The 24736-nt window shown below is 41.5% G+C and overlaps 10 protein-coding genes across 10 annotated transcripts; 6 read left to right on the forward strand and 4 right to left on the reverse strand.

Moving 5' to 3' along the window:
• Positions 1 to 389: 389 nt before the first annotated feature.
• Positions 390 to 2004, forward strand: IL334_005974 (uncharacterized protein; the record flags this gene model as incomplete). The annotated part of the gene is made up of 3 exons (XM_062937680.1): positions 390 to 933; positions 1013 to 1253; positions 1428 to 2004. 3 exons carry the CDS (start codon positions 390 to 392, stop codon positions 2002 to 2004), a joined length of 1362 nt encoding a protein of 453 aa, XP_062793731.1.
• Positions 2005 to 2652: 648 nt separating this feature from the next.
• IL334_005975 (uncharacterized protein) lies at positions 2653 to 5139 on the forward strand (the record flags this gene model as incomplete). Its single annotated transcript, XM_062937681.1, has 2 exons — positions 2653 to 4512; positions 4582 to 5139. The coding sequence occupies 2 exons, from the start codon at positions 2653 to 2655 to the stop codon at positions 5137 to 5139; spliced, it is 2418 nt and encodes an 805-aa protein (XP_062793732.1).
• A 674-nt stretch (positions 5140 to 5813) lies between these two features.
• Positions 5814 to 7040, reverse strand: IL334_005976 (uncharacterized protein; the record flags this gene model as incomplete). The annotated part of the gene is made up of 2 exons (XM_062937682.1): positions 5814 to 6707; positions 6906 to 7040. The coding sequence occupies 2 exons, from the start codon at positions 7038 to 7040 to the stop codon at positions 5814 to 5816; spliced, it is 1029 nt and encodes a 342-aa protein (XP_062793733.1).
• Positions 7041 to 8003: 963 nt separating this feature from the next.
• Positions 8004 to 10036, forward strand: IL334_005977 (uncharacterized protein; the record flags this gene model as incomplete). The annotated part of the gene is made up of 9 exons (XM_062937683.1): positions 8004 to 8252; positions 8336 to 8521; positions 8595 to 8684; positions 8750 to 8872; positions 8924 to 8993; positions 9057 to 9537; positions 9609 to 9678; positions 9751 to 9834; positions 9911 to 10036. 9 exons carry the CDS (start codon positions 8004 to 8006, stop codon positions 10034 to 10036), a joined length of 1479 nt encoding a protein of 492 aa, XP_062793734.1.
• Positions 10037 to 10945: 909 nt separating this feature from the next.
• On the forward strand, positions 10946 to 13375 carry IL334_005978 (uncharacterized protein; the record flags this gene model as incomplete). The annotated part of the gene is made up of 10 exons (XM_062937684.1): positions 10946 to 11091; positions 11162 to 11303; positions 11465 to 11573; positions 11650 to 11817; positions 11880 to 11985; positions 12060 to 12342; positions 12438 to 12696; positions 12765 to 12828; positions 12904 to 13035; positions 13108 to 13375. The coding sequence occupies 10 exons, from the start codon at positions 10946 to 10948 to the stop codon at positions 13373 to 13375; spliced, it is 1677 nt and encodes a 558-aa protein (XP_062793735.1).
• Positions 13376 to 15191: 1816 nt separating this feature from the next.
• Positions 15192 to 17428, forward strand: IL334_005979 (uncharacterized protein; the record flags this gene model as incomplete). The annotated part of the gene is made up of 7 exons (XM_062937685.1): positions 15192 to 15196; positions 15274 to 15381; positions 15457 to 15496; positions 15599 to 15764; positions 15932 to 15968; positions 16034 to 17296; positions 17377 to 17428. 7 exons carry the CDS (start codon positions 15192 to 15194, stop codon positions 17426 to 17428), a joined length of 1671 nt encoding a protein of 556 aa, XP_062793736.1.
• Positions 17429 to 17930: 502 nt separating this feature from the next.
• IL334_005980 (uncharacterized protein) lies at positions 17931 to 19036 on the reverse strand (the record flags this gene model as incomplete). The annotated part of the gene is made up of 2 exons (XM_062937686.1): positions 17931 to 18324; positions 18405 to 19036. 2 exons carry the CDS (start codon positions 19034 to 19036, stop codon positions 17931 to 17933), a joined length of 1026 nt encoding a protein of 341 aa, XP_062793737.1.
• Positions 19037 to 19885: 849 nt separating this feature from the next.
• IL334_005981 (casein kinase II subunit alpha) lies at positions 19886 to 22049 on the forward strand (the record flags this gene model as incomplete). Its single annotated transcript, XM_062937687.1, has 8 exons — positions 19886 to 19906; positions 20069 to 20123; positions 20287 to 20558; positions 20736 to 20894; positions 21035 to 21199; positions 21347 to 21441; positions 21518 to 21720; positions 22018 to 22049. 8 exons carry the CDS (start codon positions 19886 to 19888, stop codon positions 22047 to 22049), a joined length of 1002 nt encoding a protein of 333 aa, XP_062793738.1.
• Positions 22050 to 22596: 547 nt separating this feature from the next.
• Positions 22597 to 23472, reverse strand: IL334_005982 (uncharacterized protein; the record flags this gene model as incomplete). The annotated part of the gene is made up of 4 exons (XM_062937688.1): positions 22597 to 22807; positions 22922 to 22985; positions 23045 to 23356; positions 23448 to 23472. 4 exons carry the CDS (start codon positions 23470 to 23472, stop codon positions 22597 to 22599), a joined length of 612 nt encoding a protein of 203 aa, XP_062793739.1.
• A 393-nt stretch (positions 23473 to 23865) lies between these two features.
• Positions 23866 to 24726, reverse strand: IL334_005983 (uncharacterized protein; the record flags this gene model as incomplete). Its single annotated transcript, XM_062937689.1, has 1 exon — positions 23866 to 24726. The coding sequence occupies one exon, from the start codon at positions 24724 to 24726 to the stop codon at positions 23866 to 23868; it is 861 nt and encodes a 286-aa protein (XP_062793740.1).
• Between the last annotated feature and the right edge of the window lie 10 nt (positions 24727 to 24736).

The raw sequence follows: 24736 nt of genomic DNA on the forward strand, positions 1-24736 counted from the left end.
TTTCTTTGTGTCATACAAACACCATGTTACATCAATCAATCATATCGATTGTTTGAATAGGTTTATTCCTTTCCATTTCAGAAGATTCATAACCCGAAATAACATCCTTCGAATCGACTGTGCTTTTTTTCAATCCCAGACATCGCATTTATTACGCATTAGCATCAGGATCTATTCAAGGGAAAAGGCAATATTCAGCCAGCTCTAAGTGTATCAATGGGTATAAGAAGTATTGACGAAGAAGGAGGATCACTTTGAACAACGACTCGGTTTGATTAGATAACTTGGATAGTCAAGTGTAAGAAGATCAATTATATTATACTCTCATACCTCTTCAGCGTGATCGGGATTCACAGGGCTCGAAGACAGTCTCCAACAAGATAATCAAGATGTCAGAAAACATCAGAATGGATCCTGCTGCGTTATCACATATAAATGACGGTCTTGGACCTGCATCTTCTGGATCTGCACCTTCCAAATCAGCATCGCCATCATTAAAGACATCAACACATCCTCGACCTACGTTTAATCATTCATCAACATCATATGCTACCAGGAATCAAACTCAATCCTCTTATCATCAAGAACCCACATCATACATATCTCGAGATGATCATCACAACGATAACAACTATGCAGATGATGAATTGCCGTCAAAGGAATCATTACCTTCTTCATCAATGTATCCACCGATAGAGTCCCTACATCCTTATTCTCATCCAGGATATACTTCCACAGAAAGAGAAAGGAGATTCAACGGAAACAGAAATAGATCAGTCAGTCTATCATTGAACGAAATGTGGGATAAATCAAGGTCTGTTTGCTCGTTGAAAGGTGAACATGGTGCGGGGAAAAGTATGATGTTAGGATGGATCATAACGACTTTGATAGTCTTAGGAATACTAGGTTGGTGGAGACGAGAACTGTTTGAAGGTAAGTCAAAATATTTGGAATCTGAATGGGAAAACAATTAATTGATCGCATCAACAACTCTTTTCAATATCTCATTTAGCCCTGGATGACCTTTCCAAGTATTTATCAAGTCAAGGATACTACGGACATTTGATAATCTTCATCTTGATTTTAATAACGACAATACCGCCTATACCCCTCTATTCAACATTGATCGTATTGTCAGGTTATACTTTTGGCGTATGGGAAGGGTTCCTGATCAGCTACGCAGCAAGTCTATTTGGCGCAGTTCTGGTGTTTGGTGTTAGCAGAGTCTGGTTGAGAGATGTCATCGGAAGATGGTGAGTCCATTTCCCCTTCAGACTCGTTCGTGTGTGACCGTGTGCGCAGAGAACAAAAGAGGAACGCACCGTCTGACAATGAAGACATGACAATGAAGGTAGAAATCAAGGAAAGATGAGATGAATGCGATTAGTTTATTGACTCGAGAAGCTGACATTTACTTCGCCTTACAGCCTCTCGTCCTCACCAACATCATCAACACTCCTGTCGCTACTCTCCTCCCATCCTCATTTACTCCTACTGATTCGAATCGCACCTTATCCGTACAACCTATTGAACGTAATACTCGCCTCATCGCCCTCGTTATCTCTCCGAACATATACGGCATGTACTGCTCTGAGTCTATGTAAATTGGTTTTACATACTTGGATAGGAGCAGGAATACATAACCTATCTACTGCATATGGACATAACCTCTCAGATTCGGACAAGCAAAATGGTGAAACATCAGATGAAGATTCAGAAGGACACTGGCCTTCTCCTCATCTCCCTCCACCTCCACATTATCATTTCCACGGTAACCATGGGAACGAACATGGTCATGGAGAATGGTCAAATAACAGGGAAGATATTAAAGCTTATTCGACTTGGTTCGGAATAGCACTTTGCATTGGACTATTTTGCTATTTAACTTATATTGCCAAGAAAGCAGTTAGAGAAGCTCAAAGAGAACAAGAAAGGGAAATGGCAGAGAGCGGTCAAGGTTTATTGATTTCTAGAAGAAGCGAAGAAGGTGAAGAAGAAGTTTAAACCTGGTGCTTGGTTTCTTAACTTTTTTTGGGGGGTTCGATTTTGGTGTATTTCTGGCATCCTTGAAGGCAGCATAGCTCATGATATATCCCAAATCTTTAACAATCGGGTTTCAGTTGTATTTTAATTTTGGTTGTTTTCTAGGTTTTCTTTCCTTGACCCCAGTTACAGTTTCGATATCGGTTACGATGTTTCTGTACGTTTATTGTCTCATTTTCTGGTCAAACGTTTCACCTGAGATGCATTGTATACTCTGATACTGTCTTGCCTGATGCTTTATGCTTTATGCGACGTCGTAACATACTATATCCCATGGATGGGCCTGGATAAAGTACGCTGCGGCAAACGACATGTACGTGCGTTACGCTGTATCACGTGGTCCCCGCTTCGTACTGGAACTCGGTTACTATAAAAAACCTCGTTCAGTTAGTACTACTATTCATACTTTCACAACTTATCTATCATTTCCACTCCCCCACTCGTCGCTTTCTTTTCGATAGCTCACTACCTACAACATTGCTATCGAACTGTGATCGATACTTCCGAATCACACTACCGTATCAGAAGTAAAAGGTCGAAGCGAGAAGAAGAGGATTGAGCTATATTTTCCAAATCACTGTAAACCCAGATGAGGGGTGTGAATGTGAAATGAGTTCAGTCGCTTCTTCTTCTTCCACTGCTTCTTTTGCCTTTTCGTCCAATTCAACCTCACCCCAACCTCGCTACCAATCACTACCTATCAACAAACCACTCAACTCTCCCAAAGATCATGTCAATCATGAATCACCCGAATATTCTCCTGGAAGAGTTAAAGGTAAATCAAGATCCAATACTATCACAAGTATAAATTCGAACTCGATTTCAAATCCTACCTCGATCCCAAGTCCAATCCCAATCCCAATTCATCATGGAAACGGGTATAATACGAGATCAGCACCTACCAGTCCCAATGGCAGGATAATAATACAAGGTTTGACTCCATTAGTCAATATGAATGGAATGCAACTGGAGCAAAACCCCCAGCGACATTCACAAAATCAAAGTCAAGTTAGACAAGCGTTTGCCCCTCAATCTCAATCTCAATCTCAATCTCAATCTCAATCTCAATCTCAATCTCAATCTCAACAAGGCCACATGGAACCACCACCTTTATTCAAGAATATACCTCCCAGACCAACACATATTCATTCACAATCATTACCTCCAATAAATCAATCCTCACTGTTGCTACAACCTTTTCCCCCCATACATCGTCCATATCCATATCAACATCAACAGCAAAATGCAGGAGGTCCCTCTCGTCAACCAATATATCCTACATCTACACTTTCACAATCACAACTCCCAGCCAAGCCAGTCCTTCGTAATAAACCCAGACATTCTTTCTCCAAGCAACATGGTGAAGATTCCGGTATGGATTCGGACGCTACCGTCAGAGGTCCTACTATAGTTCAAGAGAATGCAAATACAACTACGAGTGTGGGCATTAGCAGATATAAAGGGAAAGGAAGTACCAGTCAACCTGATTTGACAGCTTTGAGATCAAGAAGAGCTGAAGGCTGGGCCGAGAATCTTAGAGGTCAGACTACTCCAACATCTGTTCAGCACAATCCCGTATCGTCTGGATCAGCATCTACACCTACATACGAAATTTGGAATGGAAAGGGGAATGGGTCTCCAATAGGTTCTTCAACACAAATTGATTCTGGATCAGGAGAAGTTAGAAAACGGCCAAATCACTCTCGAACGAAAACACCACCTTCACGCCCCATGCATATCCAACCTCTTGAGTCTGCTGCGATAGAACCTTGGTTACCTTCCTCACCGAAAACTTCGCGTTCAGCTGGTTCATTAGTCAATCTGAGAAAATCGCCATCACCCAGAAACTCACATTTATCCATTCCTACAATGTCGCCTATCACATCAAATCGAATGGCGCTGAGCTCATCGTCAGACGATGACCATGCCTCATATTTTGTGAATAGAACTGGATTTCAGTATGGAAGACCTGAACCAGGTGGAATGTCAAGTGGGGATGCCGATGATGACGATAACGATGAATCAAATGGTTCACTCTCAAGTGGCGATTCCTTGAGTTTCTCGCCTAAGAAGACAAGGTTAAGATCCAACTTCAGAAACAGATCTTTCCTTGAAAAACGTAACTCTCCCCCTAGAGGTTTAGGTCTCTCTTTAGGTGACGAAGACGAAACCGACGTACCCAATACAATTGAGCCTAAACATGTACCAAAAACTCTTTTAACCAAAATGATAAGAAGGTTTCAGAACTCAACCCTATTACCATTGAGATTATTAGCTATCATTCCATCTTTGTGGGGAATATGTGTTTTATCTCAAGCATTAGTTACTGGAGGGCTATGGGTGGATGTTTGGCCATGGGGGGTTGACCTCTCTAAAGAAGCTTTGGAAAGATTGGTAGCTGGAGGCGATGGACACATGGGTTCATGGAATAAAGTCAATAGAGGTGATGTTCTGATTAGTATCTTATGGGTCAGTTCTTTGAACCTTATGGTGTCATACCCATCGCAGGAAGGTAAAAAGCTGATGAATTTGCATCAGGCAATGTTGACAGCACATTTCTGCTTCTCGCTCACTACTGGTTTGACCCATCGATGGAGATCCTACTATTCATTACCATCAACACTCACACGATTATTATCCTTACAGTGTCTATGTTGGCCTGCCACATATCTCACACTATGGTTTCTTGGTGCAGAAAGAGTACATCTTTGTTGGGTCGTTATTGGAATTACAACCGGGTGGTCTAGAACAGTACAAATGTGGGTGACCTCAAATGTCATTCCACCAGCTCAGCAAGGTAGAAGGACCTCTAATACTTCCGACGGTGTTAATCCTGGAGGATCTGGAGGGGGAGATTTGACTCCGAATTTAAGAAGATCTTCGAAAGTGATTGGTTTAGGTCCACCTGAAATTCCAGAGGGTCTGAGTGTTTGGGAATCTTTCATGTGGGGAAGGAAATGGGATTGGACAAACGTTCAGAGAGAAGTAGTCGGGAAAGTCGCCGCGCTGCTTTTGATCAGTTCAGCTTGGTTATTCTGGGAGAAAGAACAACAAATGCAAACAACTTCGCAAATGAAGGGAATGATCAATCCATAGGTCAAACGAGAAGAAGAATGGCCACGACCACCACATCAGCATCAAAATGCGATGCATCAGGGTGGACTTGACTTAAGCGATGAGATTTTGGACTTTACGAGAGATACACGATATGACCCTCTTGGGGTATCCAAAAACGAATTGAAAATGATATACGAAACAACTACTTACGAAGAAAACGAAAAACTACGACAAGATCAATATTCTATAATTAATACAACCCACCACATCAGATCAAACTCGTCACACTTCACCGCTCTGTTGGATTGAGTTTAAACATATCGATCGACAGATTCACGACAAGACGCGTTTTTTTCGAAATTTGGTAGCTTGATGGATCCAACCAAGCTGTATATATATCATAATGTTGGAACTTACTTCTCGAGAAAAACATAATGTGTACAAAGAATAGCTGTAGCGTCATCACCACACTCTATATACATGCATGCAGTGATTGGTGTTTAACACTCTGTTTCTATCCTCTCAATACCACTCTCGGTATATGACAAACTTGCAGTGCAAATAAAGCAAATACGACGAATGCCTTGCTGATTGCGAAGCTACTGAGCTTGGAAAATTGATATGTCTATTTGCCGTGTAGGCTTTCTGGCATGACGGTCAATTGAGGATTCTACACCTAATATCATCGTGTTTCCGATCTTGCAATCAAGCGTTTATGACCCTTCTTTGATACCGACATATTTCCTTCTCCAATGTAATAACGGCTCTCTATCTTTCGATTCCTGCTCCGATGGCATATCTACACCTATGACTCTGCAAATGAACATTTCACTTCCTTCTCCTTCTCCTGTACCTTCTGCTGAACCACATAAATCTTTGAGAAGGACACTGCCGACTACTTCACATTGTAATGAACCTAATGAGCCTACCAAGCTTGGTGGATGAGTCATGTGTTCTGACCATGTTTCAGGAAAGGAAAAAATGGATGAATGATCCGTTTGAGGAAGTGAAAGTGAATCTGCTATTCCTTCATTGGATTTAGACAGGAGTGAGATCGTCAATGGTGTTGGATGAGGCTGGATCACTGGAGTTGTCGTTTCAACGGAAGATGAGGGGTCACGAGGTAAAGACACTGCATTGGATGAATGCGATTTCAGAGGATTGTCTGACGATGACGATGAGGAGAAGGAGGGGATGGCATCTTGTGAAATTAGAGAATTGGGTATCCGTGAGAATAGACTTTGAGCCCATTCGGGAGGTTGTTCAGGCATAGGTAATTTTGATAAAGGCCATGGTAATTCAGATTTTGGTGGTAATTTCATACCTGAATTACTTTGATTTGGATATAAGAACTCTTCTTCATTCCATGTGTTTTCCCTATAACGATGATTTCGATTTCCGTGTAGACTCGCAGCTTGATGATCATTATGTGTCCTCCACGGCCTTAAACAATCGGCCATCCTAGATGGTAATCGTAATGAAAAAGCAACTAGTGGATGTGGATGTAGTGTTAATGATGTGAATGAAGTTAAAGTCGCTCCGTGATATGGTGCTTTACCGTATAAAGATGACGTGGGCGGTATAGACGTTACTGCTATTGCCACTGGCTATTTCAATCACAAGCACAAGTATTAGCAGATATATCCCACCAATTGTCATCCACCATAGTCAAGAATCATGCTCGTCAACATCGATGGTGATCTTCAAGAACGTCGAATTTTACTTGGAAAGGAGTATACGATCATACGAGTCGCATAACGACTAAATGGTAGGAACATCAAGACGAGAATGGAATACAAACTTACTTGAGCAACATTCCTCATCACTTCTCTCAGCATTACAGAAGGATCATGGACATTATCTGAAAAAAAAGCTCTTTTGATAAATCGTAATTGCGATTTCTTCCATTGTCGATCAATCGACCGCGTGACCGGTAGCATCGAATTCCACTTTCAAAAAAAAAGGAAGTTAGGAAGGCAGCAAAGGGGGAAGCGGTCTCCTTTACCAATTATGTTTTGGTTTATTCAGAACTTTCATATGTCGAATACCATATCAGAAGTCAAGGGTGTAGTAAATTGGGGCAAGATGATCATCGCGCTTTCGAAGATGAGGCCGGGAGGTATTGGTCACGTGACTCGGCACATCATGAAGACGATCACCTTTAGCCTGGGTTTACAGAATTAAATGGTGAAATCGTGTTCTGACGCTGAACTTGGTGCAATGCATTGTATGTTCGTCCGTCAACGTATTCAGACAAGAACTTTGATCATCAGAGTAAAGTAGATGATCAAACGTTTGGTCCTAAAATATGAATATATCACACAAACAGGGATCTGGAACATGAAAATGGACATTTTTGGCGAGCGCCAACCTAAGACGATTCTCTGTCTTTATCGGCTTAAACCGACACCCCTTCTTCCCCTTCTTACATTCTTGATCACACACAAAACGTACTGCAATTCGCTCGTCTGGGGATTGACTTCTGAGATGTCCAACCAGCACACTTCTGTACGAAAGAGCACCACGGAATATGCACAAGCGAAGTTCTTGCTAACTGTATTTTAGTGATAAGCAGCGTGCACACCGTACAGTTCCGTCAGGGATGATTAAGCGTAAGCGCAGGCATAAATCCTTACGGTACGTCCAAGTCCGATGAGATTTATACTATGTACAACGAGCGTGGTTGGATCAATATTTGAGTTAAGTTGGTCTACAGTCCGATGAGAACTTTGTACGTAGGCTTTATAACGAATCACTGAGTGGAGTCGACCATGAGAATACATTGCAGCTCCCATTCTCCAAATCACTCCCGTCAAATCTAGATAGTCAGAAATTCCCAGTACTTGAACACTCAAACCCACTTGATTCCAACAGACTTTGCACAACACTCAAGAAGACTAAAGATGCGAGCAACAGAACTAGAAACTGGTCTACCACCTATTGGTATGGAAGGTGGAAGTGCGAATATATCAGATAAATTAACCAATCTACATATTGATATCAACAAAATTGATGAACCTGAAAGTAGACCTTTACAAGGTGGTATGAGTGTATCACATTGGTTAGGTACTGTTAGAAGTAATCCATTATTAGATCACAGGACTACGAAAGAATTACCTAGTTCTTCTGAAGTCGTCATCATCGGTTCTGGAGTGAGTGAAATCCGCTCGTTGAATATAAATGGACGAATACTGGGGGCACCGCTAAACGCTTAATTTACGATCTCGTTTCACAGCTATCTGGAGCATTAGCAGCTTTGAACTTGCTCGAATCAGAGAATCCACCTAAATCAATCTTGATGTTGGAAGCAAGGGAATTGTGTTCAGGTGCAACGGGTAGAAATGCAGGTCATTGTAAACCTGATATCTGGAGAGGTTATATTGAGTACTCGAAAAGGTTCGGCAGTGAACAAGCTCTGAAGGTGAGTTGAGACGTCGCTGTGAACGTGTCGTGACCTCCAAAGGACCGCTACTTATCACTGAACACACGAACAGATCTTGGCGAATGAGAAGGAAACGAGGGATGCTTTGGTCAGGTTCGTTACTGACAACAATGTCGATTGTGAAGTCTGGAATGGTAAAACAGTTAGTCACCAATGATTACAGGATTCAATCTCATTATGGGGAGCAAGCTAACACTCATAGTAAAGTTCGACGTCATGATGGATCCTGAAGTGGTAGCTAAAGCTGCTAGAAGCATGGAGGCTTTTAAAGCTGCTGGAGGTGATGCCAGCTCAATAGATGTCATCACGGATCCTAAGGAAGCTGAAAGAGTAAGCTGACCAGACCTATTACATGGACAGTCGTTGATGAAGCGTAATCAGGTCTCGAGGGTCAAAGGTGCTAAAGCTGTATACGCCTGGGACGCATCCACCCTTCATCCTTGGAAGCTGGGTAAGCAGACTGGGCAAACGATGCAATCAAAGCTGATCCTTTCGATGTCCATTCATTCGATAGTCGCTTATATAATTGAAAGATGTTTGAAATTGGGATTAAATCTTCAAACCTTGACACCTGTATCATCCGTTACCGAATCATCTAAGAAGGATTGTTGGTCAATCCAAACTGAAAGAGGATCGGTCGAAACGTCAAATGTGATACATACAACAAACGCATACGCTGGATCTTTATTACCTGAGTTAAATCAAAGTATAATACCAATACCACATATGTGTAATTTAGTTTATCCACCTTCGACACATTCAGGTTCTAAAGCATTGACGAATTCCTATGCTGTCATATACAAAAATGGACTATATTCTGTAAACCCCAGAAATACATCAGATGGATGTATTCTATTTGGTGGGGTTCAACCTAATCAACATCAATTGGAAAAATACGTTTCGGAAGATCCAAAAAGAAAAACAGATGATAGTTTACAGGACTTCAAACCTATCACTGAATCAGTTAAGTTTTTAGGTAAACATGGATTCGCATGGTAAGTTTAGCCATGTCAAGTTGTATTAAGGCATATAAGTGATCATCGGATTGACAGTTTGGTTCATATAGGGATGAATCAAAGCCCGAAGTAGGATTTGGAGTCAGATACGATCGCTCATGGAGTGGTATCATTGGTCTGGTACGCTACATTGGCACCATGCATACCTGATCATCGCTGACGATCTAATTTCTTTCATTCGTCTCGTTACAGAGTGCAGATGAAGTACCCTTTGTAGGTCCTGTGCCAGGTAAAAAAGGTCAATGGATGAGTTGCGGTCATAATGGTCATGGAATGGTAAGTTCTCTGTGCACCGTCAATAATTAGTTGAGCCGTCGCTTTGAAATCAGTACTGAACAACAAGTATCAATAGGCTCGTATATTCACTTGCTCAAAGGGTTTAGCACAATTGGTACAAGGTTCTACATGGTCACAGACTGGTTTACCAGAATGTTTCCAAGTGACTTCTGAAAGAATAGGTACAAGGTCGAAATTGTAAAGATAGGTTAAGTTTGAATAAGTCTTGTATATACAATCAGTTTATGCATACATCTCTCATCAATCGTTGGATATCGTGTGATCTGATCAGGCTGGAGCAAACCGGAAACCACAACTTGTGGCAGTGAGGTTAATCAGACAAAAAGAATGGGAAGAAACAATCTTCCTTCTTTCATTAACATTGACCCCTTGTTCATGACTCTCGGCGCTTAGTCAACTGCTGAAAGCTTCGCCCTCCAGGATTTTAACGCTATCTCGTGACTTTCCTCTGTGTTAGGCTTACGCTTGGAGTTAGACGGGATACATGACGTCGCACAGAAGCTTGACACGGGTTCCAAGTCGTCACCTCACAGCAAGCGATCCCGCACAACGAGTGCGTGCTCCCTCCACATTTCCTTATCATGGATCCGATCCATTGCTGACGCATGAGAGCATTGCAGTTATGTGGATGCGCCAGTCAGTGAACTTGCAGTGAATAGTTCGAATGGGCTTTGGGCTTTGGGCTTCGGGTGCGTAACGTTACGGTTGAATTTTTTTCGGGAACCAGATTTTCACGCAGTTGAGGTAAACTTTGGAATCGCGTACCTTGCGGTTAAGCTTTAGAAAAGATCCATAAAATCATTACGGCATTTTCATACGCTTAATTTTACCGATCATATACACATTTGGACCAGCAAAATGGGTTCGTTCGTCCAATGATAAGTGATTTTGTCAGATTATCCTATATGACTTGACATCTGCACTCTGCTAATACTCGAAGTAACATCATGAGAAGAAGCTACATATAATTAAAGAGTTAATCTACTCTTTTCCAAAAAGGATTTTTCTCTTCTTTCATATCAGTTTCAAACATTCCTTGTGCCCTTTTTCAAACCGTCACCACCCTTAACGGTGAAAATCAATTTCTACAATGTCTTCTTCGAAATCAAGTACGAATATACCGGATCATTATCCTGATTCACCAAAGGATGTTAACGATGGAGTACAAGTGCAAACATTCGATATGGATCATACACCTTTACCGGCAACTAATCTTTTCTCCAATCATGCTCAACGGTGAGTAGCTGCTTCCATCGTTCCTCCCTCCTTTGATTTAGCTGATAGCTTTTTGTTTTCATTCGTATAGTGGATTAAAGATGAGGCACCTTCAGCTCATTGCCATCTCCGGAGCGATTGGAAGTTCCGTTTTCATCTCTATCGGAGGTCCATTGACTGGTGGTCCTCTAGCCTTGTTACTGGGTGTATCAATATGGTCAACTGTTGTCTGGGTAAGTGTCCTTTTTTTTACTGTTATGTGTGCGCGCTTGTGAGAATGGTGCTGTGGCGGTTGATCATAACGTGGCGCTTGATTCGCGCTCGGACCTCAAAGGACCCCCTCTCCCCATATCATCTGAATACGATGGCTAACGGCTCCATATGGTTGTAATAGGGAATCAGCAACTGTTTGGTCGAAATGTGTACATTGTTTCCCGTCGAAGGTGGTTTCGTCTACTACGCCACTCGATTCCTTGATCCCTCTTTAGGTTTTTCTTTGGGATGTAAGTCGAAATTCATTGTCTTTGCACTCCAAAGCGAAGAATGATAGCTTACATCGTCATGTGCTTGCTTCATTAGGGAACTATTTTATCTGTCAAGTATCACTTATCTGTGGAGAATTCACTTCAATGCAGCTACTTATCAGTTATTGGGCACCCGACTTGACTCCTGCAGTTATCATCTCAGTTGGATTGGCAGCACTGCTGTTCGTTCAAGTGTTCAATGTGAGAATTTATGGTGAAACAGGTTAGTCAATTCTTGTTCTTTTTCCGCTTAATATAGATGCTAAAAGTCTCGTGGTATCGTAGAATTCTGGCTTTCAATCGGAAAAATCTTCATGATTCTCGGTGCATTCATTTTCACATTCATTACTATGGTTGGAGGTAATCCCAAACACGACAAATATGGATTCAGGTGAGTGTCCACCTTTCACTTGTCACGGCACGGCGAGTCGAATCCGAGGCTGATATGACGGTTCTCATAATCAGATACTGGAAAGACCCTGGACCATTCAAGGGACAAAACAACACTGACCGAGCGTATAACATTTGGAAAGCACTTCAATGGGCAGCATACGGTATCGTCGGACCTGATTATATCTCTTTGGTAGCTGGAGAAGTGCAGAATCCAAGAAGAGTTTTACCTAAAGCATTCAATTCTACAATCTACAGAATCTTAGGTTTCTACGTTGGAGGTGCTTTCTTCGCTGGATTGAATGCCCCTTATAACGACACTCATCTCTTAGGTGCAAGTAAAGCTACTCGATCTCCTGTAAGTTTTTTCCCTTCCACAATCTACACATTCAGTTCAAACCTTTCTTTCTGTACCTCAAAACTGAAAACTGACAAATCCTGGTATCTACTTAGTACATTATCAATATGAACAGACTCGATATCCCATACTTACCATCAATCTTGACAGCCGGTATTTTAATCTCTTTATTCTCTTCAACGTCTTCAATGGCTTTCGCAGCAAGTCGAACTTTATATACATTAGGATTAGAGGGTCATGCACCTAAAATCGTCACCAGAGTGAACAAACATGGTTTACCATATGTCTGTGTATTGGTAACTTTGCTTCTTGGATGTTTATCTTATCTCGCTTTGTCCGATAACACAGCTACCGGTGAGTAGTGCGAGCTTCTTTCTCACCAATAAGATGTCGCTCGATGCTTATATTTCAACGTCTCACAGTCCTCAGTTGGTTCATCAACTTGACTGCTGCTACTCAAATGATTACTTGGATCGCTATCGGAGCGTAAGTAAATCCACCTCTCAGAGTGAAAGACTTGGATAGCGTAAGATCAAAAGCTGATTCTTTTTTCACTTGCAGATCTCATATCCGATTCCGAAAAGGAATGACAGCTCAAGGATTAGGACCCGATTACTTGCCTGCTAAAGGGTACCTACAACCTTATTCAGCTTGGTGGGCCATGATTTGGTCGATATTCGCACTTATCTTCAGGTAAGTTCACGTTCCGTGATATCATGTCGAATGCGGAAAATTACTGACCATCTGATGGGTGGGGTTGAACAGTGGATACTACTTCTTCACACCTGGAACATTCGATATCCCAGATTTCTTATTCACTTATATGGCAGTATTCATATTCATTTTCTTGATGATTTCATGGAAAGTTAAAGGTGTATTAAGAAATGGTCAAAGTTGGTCATGGATCAAACTCGATCAAATGGATTTCAAAACTGGATTAAAAGAAATGGAAGAAATGACTGTTGATGCAGATGAAAAATGGAGGACTGAACCTCAATCAAAATTAGATAAATTTGCCAGTCGAATGTTCTAAAGAAAGGAAAAAACAGGCAGGTTTACGTTACGAGCTTCTTTTACAGAAGTACGTTTCAGAAGTACGTTTGGATCCGTTGAAATGGAGTGGATGAATGAATGAATGAATGATCGGAAACTTGTAGTCCAGAGAAATGATATTTTTATCGTTCACGTTATATAGTAGCAGTAATTTAGATTGGATAAAGATGGATTCTTGTCTTTACTTTTATGAGATCAATTTCATTTATCACTTTTTGTAGTTGCAGAGAAAATGCAAGAGTAAATTTCAGACTCCGTATCGGTGAGCGCCCAGTTTACATCGTTTTTCGCAATATTACAAACAAATACCTACACCCAAAAAATCAAAGATTCACTCACTCGCACGACAGTAAGTCACTCGAACTTCGACGGTTGCATCATGCTGCACGCCTTTATAACTCCAAGATCCGCGAGCTACATATTACCTGCAGCTACCTTTCCGCCAGAATCAGTGGGAAGCAAATGCATACGATACGGTGCAATGCCCTGGGCCGTACCGTGGCTTCGAGTAATTCACTATTGTGCGTGATTAGTATACTCCAATATACTTCAATAATGCTTAGCAGTAAGTCATAAAGACAACCTCGCTCACCATCCATCCCCTTGTGAAACTGTTAGAATGAAATATGACGTAACGAATCCGGGGGGTTCTGTCTTCTTTGAACTGTGTACCAGAATTGTCATCCCGGGCAAGCACTTTGTTTCAGGGGTGTTTGATACTGGTTTCCTTGTTTTCCAAAGAGCCAAGAACGAAAGGTTTTCTCTTCTTGTATCTGTCTTCCCGTCTTTATCGGTGCTCCTCGATCTACCGTTTCTAACGTAAAGAGTTAGTAATGTGCAGAAGATGTCTTTCCTTTTGAAGAGGTTAGATAGAATTGCTACACTTAGTAGTCAATTATCCTTAATCGTTGGTATCGTAGCTTTTAGCAAATAGTGATGTCATTGGTATATCCGTCGGAGATTATAATATCTCTCTCTATCTGCCATGCTTCGTTCGATTGTTGCTGTTTCTGTACTTTTTGGTACGCTGTTTTTTCACTTTATGATTTTGGGGTGTCATCTCAAGACTTATAAATGTCTCCGAAACACAAGAACAAGAACAGTTAGTTAGATCTTTGGAATTATTTGAAGGAAACTCTACGAGTAGAGACCAGAAACCGGGGAGGGAAAGTATGTGGGTTATCGGATTGAAATGGACCGGTACAAGAAATGTATGAGGTAAACGATAAAACAAAACGTCATGATAGAATCAGGTATCAAAGGGAGTTGTAGTATAAGTTATATTCAATTCTTTCCATGTATTTTATGCAGTTTATGTGTATTCCAACTTTTAACGCTTTGATCACCTAACAAGAAAGGGGAATAAAGTCGTGTCTTCCCGTCTCATCACACCTTCATTCTCTTCTTGAGAACTGTCTCACATCTTCAACAACCCACCAATTCAATCCAATCCGATCCAGTCTCAGATCATCTTGTCCCGTCAAGTCTTATCGGCCATTGAACAGAGGCGACCCTTCAAAATTCGGAGACAAAAGAAAGTGCAACACAATAAGACTCAAAGATCTAACGTCTGTGCCAAAAAGGAGAAGGAAAGGATCTTACGATCAATTAGACCTACAGTGGGAACGAATTCAGAATAGATAGCGAAGTAATTTAACACATTTCAAAGGATAAATCCCCATTTCCCTTCACATTGGTAAAAAGTATCGTTGTTATCATTCATCGTTATCACCCTCACCCCCATCCCACGTATCGTCTTTTGCGTCCATTCCTTAGTTGAACCTTTTCAAACCACAATGAGGTGAGTGCACTCTACTTCTAATCAGAACAATTCTATGTACATCAGATCTCTAACATAAAACATCTCCAATCGTGCAGGTTCACCTTCACCTCATTGGGTTTATTACCGTTCTTTCTGCAATCGATCAATGCTTTCACTTTCAGTACCAGTACACCTGTACAATGTCAGAATTTCACCATTCAATGGTATGTCCAACTTCCTATGCCCAAATGAACGAGAACTTAGCGTGCGTGCTGATATGCTTTATTGTATAACCATAGGTCTGGGGGAACTCCACCTTATCATTTCAGTCTTGTTCCTGTGAGTTCAATATTTTCTTCCCTTTTGTCATCATGGCGAACACCTGGACCCAAGTCGAAACAGATCTTTCGCTCACGAATATAAGCTAACCCGGTCTGACAGACAATCACCGTCAATGGCGGACATATAATGAATATATCGATTCCAACCGATTTGCAATCACCTTATGAATACAGTTTCAACCTTGAACAGCCTACTGGATTGGATTTCTTAGCTACAATGAGTGATTCAACTGGGTTTGGTGCAGGAGGAACTACTAGTGTTTTGAGTGAGTTGATCATCTCGTACCATTCCGATACGAGAGATTTCGGAAATAAATCGGATGATCGCGATAAGATACAAGATCAGCGAAGAAAGGATCGACTAGAAATGAGAAGGCATTACTGCGAAATGGAAATGGAGAAGGTCGCTAATTGTCAAAATACTATTCAATAGCCGTTGGAAGTTCAAGCGATTCTTCATGCGTACCGAGGTAGGCTGCGCTGCATGACCGATTCATGTGCTGAGGAATGAAGCTGAACGGTGCCAACCTTGCAGCTCCCTTTCGTATGACTTCACTTTCTACGTCACACCCGATTCCAACCCAACATCATGTTCCTCCATGGCTGTCACTTGGTTGGAGAATGCCACCGAACCTGTATCACTATTCGGAATGATCCCTCATGGAACAGCATTCTCTATTCCAATCGATCAGTCATCAACAACCTACGATTGGACTGTTGATATTCGAGAGAACACTCAATTCTTGTTGTTTATGAGTGATGCAGGACAATATCAAACAGGTGGATCAACACCTTTATATCGTGTACAAAGTGGTAATACGAATTGTATCACTTCAAGTAGTCCAACTACCGCCAGTGGAGATTCAATGACATACGCTACTTCTGCAACTGCTTCTTCAAGTTCAGCTTCAGCTTCCGTATCAGGTGTAGGAGGAAGTTCATCAGGTGGTTCAAGTGATACTACTAGTAAGAAAACGAACACAGGTGCCATAGCAGGTGGAGCCGTCGGTGGAGTAGCTTTCTTAGTGTTGTTGTCTTTGTTACTCTTCTTCTGCGTTAAACGAAGAGCCGCCAGAAAGAATGACAGATCTGACCCAAGTGGATTGAAGTCGTACGGTGTAGGATCAGCAGCAGCTGAAAAAACCAACAAAAGAAGATCAAATCAATTGGATCTGGCTGAAGAAGGTGATTACAACAATGATGGTGATGGAGTATCAAATGCACCTTCAAGACAGGTAGAGATGAACGGTGACGTATACGAACCTTCTCCATTCAGATATCCTTCACCACCTGAAACTCCTGCTACTGGTGTTGCTTTGGGCGCTGCAGGTTTAGCTGGTGCAGGTACTGGTACTGGTACTGGAACACCGAATCGAATGGGTATTCAACCGTCAAATCAGAATACACCAGAGATGTTGGCTATGGCATCTGAGAAAGCTCAAAATGGACATAGCAGAAATACGTCTGCTTTAGGTGTACCTCCAACAATCAGAACGAGCGGTGAATCTGTTCAACGTCCCGGATCACTCACACCAAGTACTCCTACGGGACCAGGAAGTCATGGAATCCCCGAAACGGAAGATTCCAATAGAGCGACTTTAGGTCACAGTGCAGCTCCCACAGCTGTCGCTACTGCTGGAGCGGGAACAGGAAGAATGAGCAGTATTAGAAAAACTCCTTCAAGTCAACATGTGAATGCAGCGAGCTCACCAACAGTATCTGCACCAGGTCAACAAGGAACACCAACAAGCGCTGAGAGAGAGCCCAGGTTCGTTCAACATGAGGATGCAGAGGTAATGTTAGTGTAATCTGCTACCTACCCTTTTCATAATACAATCATACGAAAGAGAGGGCGTAAACTGACAGCTGAGCTTTCAGTGACCTTCCCCCGAGATATGATCAACTCAGAACCAGGAATCCGGATCAATGATTCATAGACCACGAACAATCGCGACAGATTTGAGCATAAGGAGAAAAAGAATGGCTTTACTGAAAGAATGGTTAGGAATAGTAGATACACGCATAACTCGATATCCGGTCAATGGACAGTGGTGTACATAATAAGCTTCTATAATTGATATGTTCATCGTTTCATTGTTATATAATAGACATGTACCTCTTTTTTCAGACTAAGAGATGGTTCTATAATCAGTCTCGAGTAAAAGGTGAGATCATATCTCAGCAATCTGCAAGATGTTTAGTGGACTGCTGTGACATCGAGTTCTATCAGCCGTTCATTTTTGGTGATCTCCAGTCGAACGTACACAGTTTCTCCTTCATTTTATGGAATCACGAGACTAAAGTCTGCATGCAAAATCTGATGATGATGACATTCATTGCGTTCATATGCTTATTTGTATACATACTTTATTTACAGTCAATTCTTCTTCGTTCTTATTGTACACCAGATTACTTGTTTCCAATGACATAGTTTAGTGCTTGATAGTATAGCCAGCTTTATCTTGAATCACTTTAACACTCAAATCCCACAATTTGATAGCTAAATCATCTTGTTTAGCTTGATCAGATTCTGTGTCGACTTTACCATCTGCTTCGGTGAAATATCTACCTTGAACTTCCTGTCTTCTTTCAGCGGCTGCAGGAGCCGTTCCTGCCCACAAAGCAGATTCGGCACCTTGTTCAGGGGACATGAACAATACTTTTGATGCAGCTTGAAGGACACTACCGAGGATTGGATAAGCTTGTGCTGCTCCTGCTTCTTGTTCAGTGGCTACCCCTCCTGGATGTACGGAAGCGGGGATGATAGGTGATGATGAAGTAAGGGTCGGTAAGTGAGCTTTTGCCAGTTGTTTGATGTATAATATGCTGGGTAGGGGGTTGGGAAAAGGGCCAAACCATCAGCGCATTCCTGATCGATATTGTGATGTTGATCGATAAGAACTCACTTTAAACACTTTGATCTACCATATAAAACTGTTTCATCTCTATCTTGACTGAATTCTTCCAATGATTCACATTTCAAGTCGGATGGAGAAGTTCTATGTAATTCAGATGATTCAGATACGATTCTGCTTGAAAATTTATCTAATTCATTTCCATTTCCATTTCCAGACTGTTTTTCTTTTGACGTTTTGATCATCAAATCCAGCAACCCATCAGTCAAAGTCATACCTGCTAAATGATTTATACCAAAATGATTTCCAACTCCATCTTGAGTTAAACCGAATGGGGCCACTCCAATTCCTGCTATTAAATATAACATATCTAATCTATCTAATTCACTTGATAGTTTCTCCGCCAGAGACACTACTGATTTGAGATTACCTAGATCAATTTGATGGAATTTGATTAATTGAGGTGCGTTTGGATTCTTCTCTGATACGTTGGATATAGCTTCTTTGGCATGTTCTTCAGTGGATGCTACGATATGTACATTACAATTCTTTTGAACGAGAGCTGAAACTATAGCTTCTCCAATACCTCTTGATCCGCCCGTGACAACCGCTACTTTACCAGTCAAATCAGGCATGTCTTCAACCTTGTAACGGTTGGAAAATAATCCTGCAGGTGCAACCATCTTGACTTGAGTACTGCTAAAGTGTCGAGTGGAAAAGGAAGTAGGTTTTAGAGATGAAAGTGGTCTGGGTCTTAGCAATAATGATTTGGTGGATTGTTTAAGTATTGATTGAGTTGATCGTAAGATGCAAGGTCGAACGAGTGACGATGATGATGACATTTAACTTGAAACAAGGGGGAAAGGAGGGATTGATTGTATAATAAAGTGAAAAAGAAATATCAATCAATTCTGTTTATATACACTTAAATTCGTCACACTATTTGCACCGATCTTTTAACGTTTCCTTGCCGATCATGAGATATTACTGCACATCTTTCTCGCTTGATGATGATGATAGTCTCACATTATTATTTCAGTATCATCATCATCATCGTGATCATTTGTGTGAAACAGATCCAAGAAAACCAGTCGCATCGGGGTGGAATAGATCGAGGATTAACAAAGGTGTATGGGGGGATGACATCACCATGCATAAGTAGTGCATAATGGTGCAAGTGGACAACCTCCACCTGTCAGCTCAGTGCCACACTCGGAGAATCCCATCGGGGTTATAACCCCCCATCTCCCACGCGCGCTTGGCTTCAGTTGAAATCGTTGTTCACATCTTCTTCGGTAAAAAGATGAAACCAAATCAATTCAACTTCGTCGTTATCAACTTCCACAGCTCACCATTAACAAAACGTATCCTTACGACCGACTTCAGTCCAGCATCGTCAAGAAGCGATCTCTGGTAAATCAATAACTGGATTCGAATTGAAAAAGCCAAAGCAATACTGCAGGTCAACCGTTTTACATTGACGCAACGCCTTCACCTCCATTCCCAACATCACAGATAATCAGTTATTTAACATGGCAGCAGGCAGGAGTGTGGTGAGTACCCTTTTGGCGGGATTATTCGAGACCACAAAGATAAGAATATTGACAGAATGTATCTGATTTGCTTGCTCACTCTCCATCGTCAATCACTCTCGGGCATCCTCGATATCAACCCGGCTTAACAAATCCTTCCTCACATAACTCCAATATCAACAGGCCCGAGTTTACCCAAACGTCAATGAGAAGTTAGGAAGATCATGGTGGGACTATGGTGAGTAGTTTAGCTCTTCCTCATACTCAACCGCAATGATCTGTCTTCGTCAGCTTGACATTCACAATGTCATCTTCATTGTGATTCACTCTGATTCCCTCTGCTACTCAACATTCTTCGCTTCTTGCTTGTGGAAGGAGCTAATCTTGCCATTTCACCTTAGACAACTTGGTGGTCCAATGGGGTATTCAAGACAACTACGAAATCGTTCGTAAAGTGGGTCGAGGAAAATATTCAGAAGTGTTCGAATCAATCCACTTGCCATCAAACGTTAAATGCATAGTCAAAGTGTTAAAACCAGTAAAAAAGAAGAAGATTAAGAGAGAGATTAAGATCTTACAAAACTTAGCTGGAGGTCCAAATGTCGTTGGATTGTTGGATGTAGTCAGAGATAGTCAAAGTAAAACACCAAGTATCGTCACTGAATATGTCAATGTGAGTGAATGTCTTCCTCTCTTAGGCGACATTTGAGCTTTGAGCTTTGAGCTAGAGGTGAACCTTGGGTTTGATGAACAAACAACCCTCTCCCATATTCCCTTTCTCTTACCCAGTCTTACGTATGAATATCATGGAGAAAGCTTTTACTGATCTCACTCTCATTCCTCCGAATAGAACGTCGAATTCAAAACACTCTATCCCAAATTCACCGATTTCGACGTACGATATTACATGTTCGAATTACTCAAAGCATTAGATTTCTGCCATTCAAAAGGTATAATGCACAGAGATGTCAAACCCCACAATGTAATGATTGATCATGAGAAGAGAACTGTGAGTGCCTTTCCGCTTTCTGACTTCACAACCAAGTCGGGAAGGGTGTATAGTCAATTTGAATGAGCGAGGGAAAGGTGGATAGGATGAAGAAATCTCGAATTTCCGACCTACGCTGACATACCTTCTACATCGTTCAGCTTCGTCTTATTGATTGGGGATTAGCAGAATTCTACCATCCAGGAACAGAATATAACGTCCGAGTGGCTTCACGATACTTCAAAGGCCCAGAGTTACTGGTAGATTTCCAAGAATACGATTATAGTTTAGATATGTGGAGTTTGGGTTGTATGTTTGCGAGTATGGTAGGTTGACTTTTCGCTGCGAAGGGTATTAGTCATATATGATAAGAGCAGGAGTAGTGCTTCGGAATGTTTGGTGAACGTAATTACAATGGGAGGAAATCACGTTCAATTTCGCAGGTGGAATCAATCGAGCTGACTCTAATATAGATATTCCGAAAAGAACCATTTTTCCATGGTCACGACAATGCTGATCAACTAGTGAAGATTACAAAAGTGTTGGGAACAGATGAATTGTTTATCTAGTGAGTTTTACCCACTTTACCTTTTCCCTCTGATTACAAGGACAGTGAATGGATCTTACTGATGTCATCTGTGTAGTCTCGAACGATACGAAATTGATTTAGATTCACAGTTTGATGATATACTAGGAAGATATCCACGTAAACCCTGGTCAAGATTCATAACATCAGAAAATCAAAGATATATATCAAATGAAGCTATTGATTTCTTGGATAAATTACTGAGATATGATCATCAAGAGAGATTGACTGCTCAGGAAAGTCAAGAACATCCTTATTTCGGTGAGTCAGCATATTCTTCAGGACCACCCTGCACTGGGTTTACCTATTATTTTCCCACTACCATTCCGTTTTTGACATTACCACTACTCCTGTCCCTTTCTTCGTCCTGGGTCAAACTCCCCCTTTCGACGTCGATCATCTCCTCTCCACCATTTGTTCATCCTTGCTGCGTTGCTGAGCTCCACTCTACTCGCCATCCCTCCTTCATCGTTTATGATTTACTCCTTCGTTCACTAGACCCTCTCTTATTACCCATTGTCCAAGCAGAATGAAGCGCCGAGCTGACCGCCTTAAAAGGCCCCGTCCGAGAAGCCGCAGCTCGACAATGATCGGCAGTCAGCCTCAGACCATCCCAATCCTTTTTCAGATGAGCGATACCTGTGTTGTGGGACTTGTTCAAGATGTGCAGAAATCGCCGATAAGGCTTTTTGGGACAGAAAAGAGGAAAGAAGACGTATGTTTTCGTCGGGAAGACCTGTAGCGATGACAAAATAAGGTCGACTTTGATCGAAGAAGAAGGGAGCCCGACGAGAGGGATCAGTAATATTATACATGTAGACTTTTTCATTCTATGCCATTTTGGTCTTTTCTCTTCGTGATGAGCTTCCCCAAAATACCCCAGTCGTTTATCGGTTCATCGTTTTTGAGTGGTCACAATTTTTGTCAGAGATAGCTCATTACAATTCCATGAGATAGTATAAAACCATGCATTTTCACTACAAATTCGCGCTACCAATCTTCACCCGAGCATGTGCCCTTTCACTCTAGTGAGATGACATGTCATCTTTGATGTTTCAATGATGCCAGACATCCTCCTAAATTGGTCATCAACATACCAGGAATTAGTCTACTCTCACAATTGCTGATCGAACAGCATCAGTTACTCACTCGAAGAAATAACACGGCACCAAACCACATGAGGTACATCAAGGCACCGTTGAAGAAGTATTTGACCCAATTTCTATGATGGAGCCTACTGATCGAAAAGTCTACATTGGCGAATGGTTGCATGTGAATGTAACCTGCAGCAGTGGCGATAATGATATGAGTCAATCGAAGGAAAGGTACAACGTTACTTGCGGCTCCACTATGCATACGATAAAATCCATCATGAGCACATATCTCCACCTAGCAATAGCCTGATGCTGGTTCCACGACGGGATCAAAGCTTTTCCAAAATAAACGAGTGAAAGGAGCTCACCAGAATCCAGCGTCAGTGTAAAAGATGATATGGTCAATGAGCACAATTGCCCAAAGAATACTAGCTGAATGTGTTTGTCAGTCTGGAGACTATCATTTTGTGTATGGTTCTAAACACACTCACTAAGAGCTAAAAGTACTTCGGTGGGAACTCTGAACTCGTCTACTTCAGGTGTGGTTGGTTCCTTGAGATCACCGTTGAGTTTTGGGGTATCTTGGTGACCATCATCCTCTTTAGTGGTGACACCGTCTGTGCCATCCTCTTTAGTGATGACACCATCTGTTCCATCCTCTTTAGTGGTGACACCATCTGTGGCATCCTCTTTAGTAGTGACACAATCTGTGCCATTGGTCGCGGGAAGACGCATGGCTGATATGGACTCTGATTGAGGTAATGCAGAGCCGTTGATCGGTGCGGTATATTTGGAAGTCGTTTCTGCACTAGTAGATGAAAAGCAGATTTTCAGTGGGTGGGAAAAATCGCCACTCGAGATTGATAGGAAAATACGATAGACTTGGAAACTCACTTCTTTTGGGGAGTTGCTCGGCCATTCTTTATATGATTTGGCTGATATGATTCCCCTGGGAAAATGTATGTTGAAGGGGCTGTGAAAAAAGAGTGGGGAAAATTTGAAAGAAGCAAAGTCTAGGTTTGGATTCGACGACAGATTTAGGTGTCTCGGTAAGTCGTCTTCATTCCTTCCGTTCCATATGTATCAGATACTTGTCAGCAGATTGTGTCACGTATGGTGTTCGAACTTTGATGCCAAAAGTCAATGTCAGACGGGTATAATCGGTGCAGTACTCGAGTTAGAAAGAGAGAAGGTTTCTTAAACGAAGAATGCCCAGGTGACCTTTTTTTAAATCTTCCCAACATGTTTCAGAAAAAACGACCATTTCTTTCAACTTTTCTTTCTTTCTTTCTTTCCAACTGCTGTCATTGGTTTATTCGAATACATCTTCAAAATCCGTCGCTGCTATAATCCAGATGTTACCTCTACCACCATCCGTATTCCAAATATTCATTTCACTATCAGAAGGCGATTGTCCATCTACCCAGCCTAAACCTTCTCTCATAACTGAATCTTCTAATACTAATATGATCCTATCACTTGACCAACCAGTTCGAACTTTTATGTGTTCATTCGATATTAATTTACCTTTGTTAGAAGCTGCTATAGCTAATAAAACACTCTGATCCACATCTAATGATTTAGGTATAGTTCTTATATATTTCGTTGATCCAATTTTATGTATAGTGTATTTACATAATGGTTCTAAGATTTCTATTGATCGTATTATATCTTCATCTGTCACACCTCCTACTATTACTTCATCATTGCTTATCGATTTCTTCTTAGCTTTACCTCCAGAACGCAGGTATTCAATTTTGGTGATTAATTCATTGATAGAGATCATTCCACCATTTTTTGATCTTGTAGAAACACAAATATCAACTAATTGAACCGACAATTCATATTCCCATTCACTCATACCTATCATTCCCCAAAATCCATTTTTGCTTGACCCAGATCCAGATCCAGATCCAGAAGCAGAAGCGGAAGCGGCTAATGGATCTATACCTAATGCAGCGCACATTTTTTGGAATTGATGTCTGAACGCAGGATCTTTACGTATATCATGGCGATGTTTGATTGAGAATTCCAATAAAGTATCTCGAAATGATTCTAACGATTCTTGCAATGAAGTCAATTGACTAGATGAGATTGTGGTTGATAATGTGGAATAAGAATTCGAGTAAGCTGAATGCCTCGACAAAGCAGATAACCCCGGACCTTTGCGCATCTTTTCTCAG

The sequence above is a fragment of the Kwoniella shivajii genome, chromosome 8, assembly GCF_035658355.1.
Source record: "Kwoniella shivajii chromosome 8, complete sequence".
Taxonomy (NCBI): Eukaryota; Fungi; Basidiomycota; class Tremellomycetes; order Tremellales; family Cryptococcaceae; genus Kwoniella; species Kwoniella shivajii.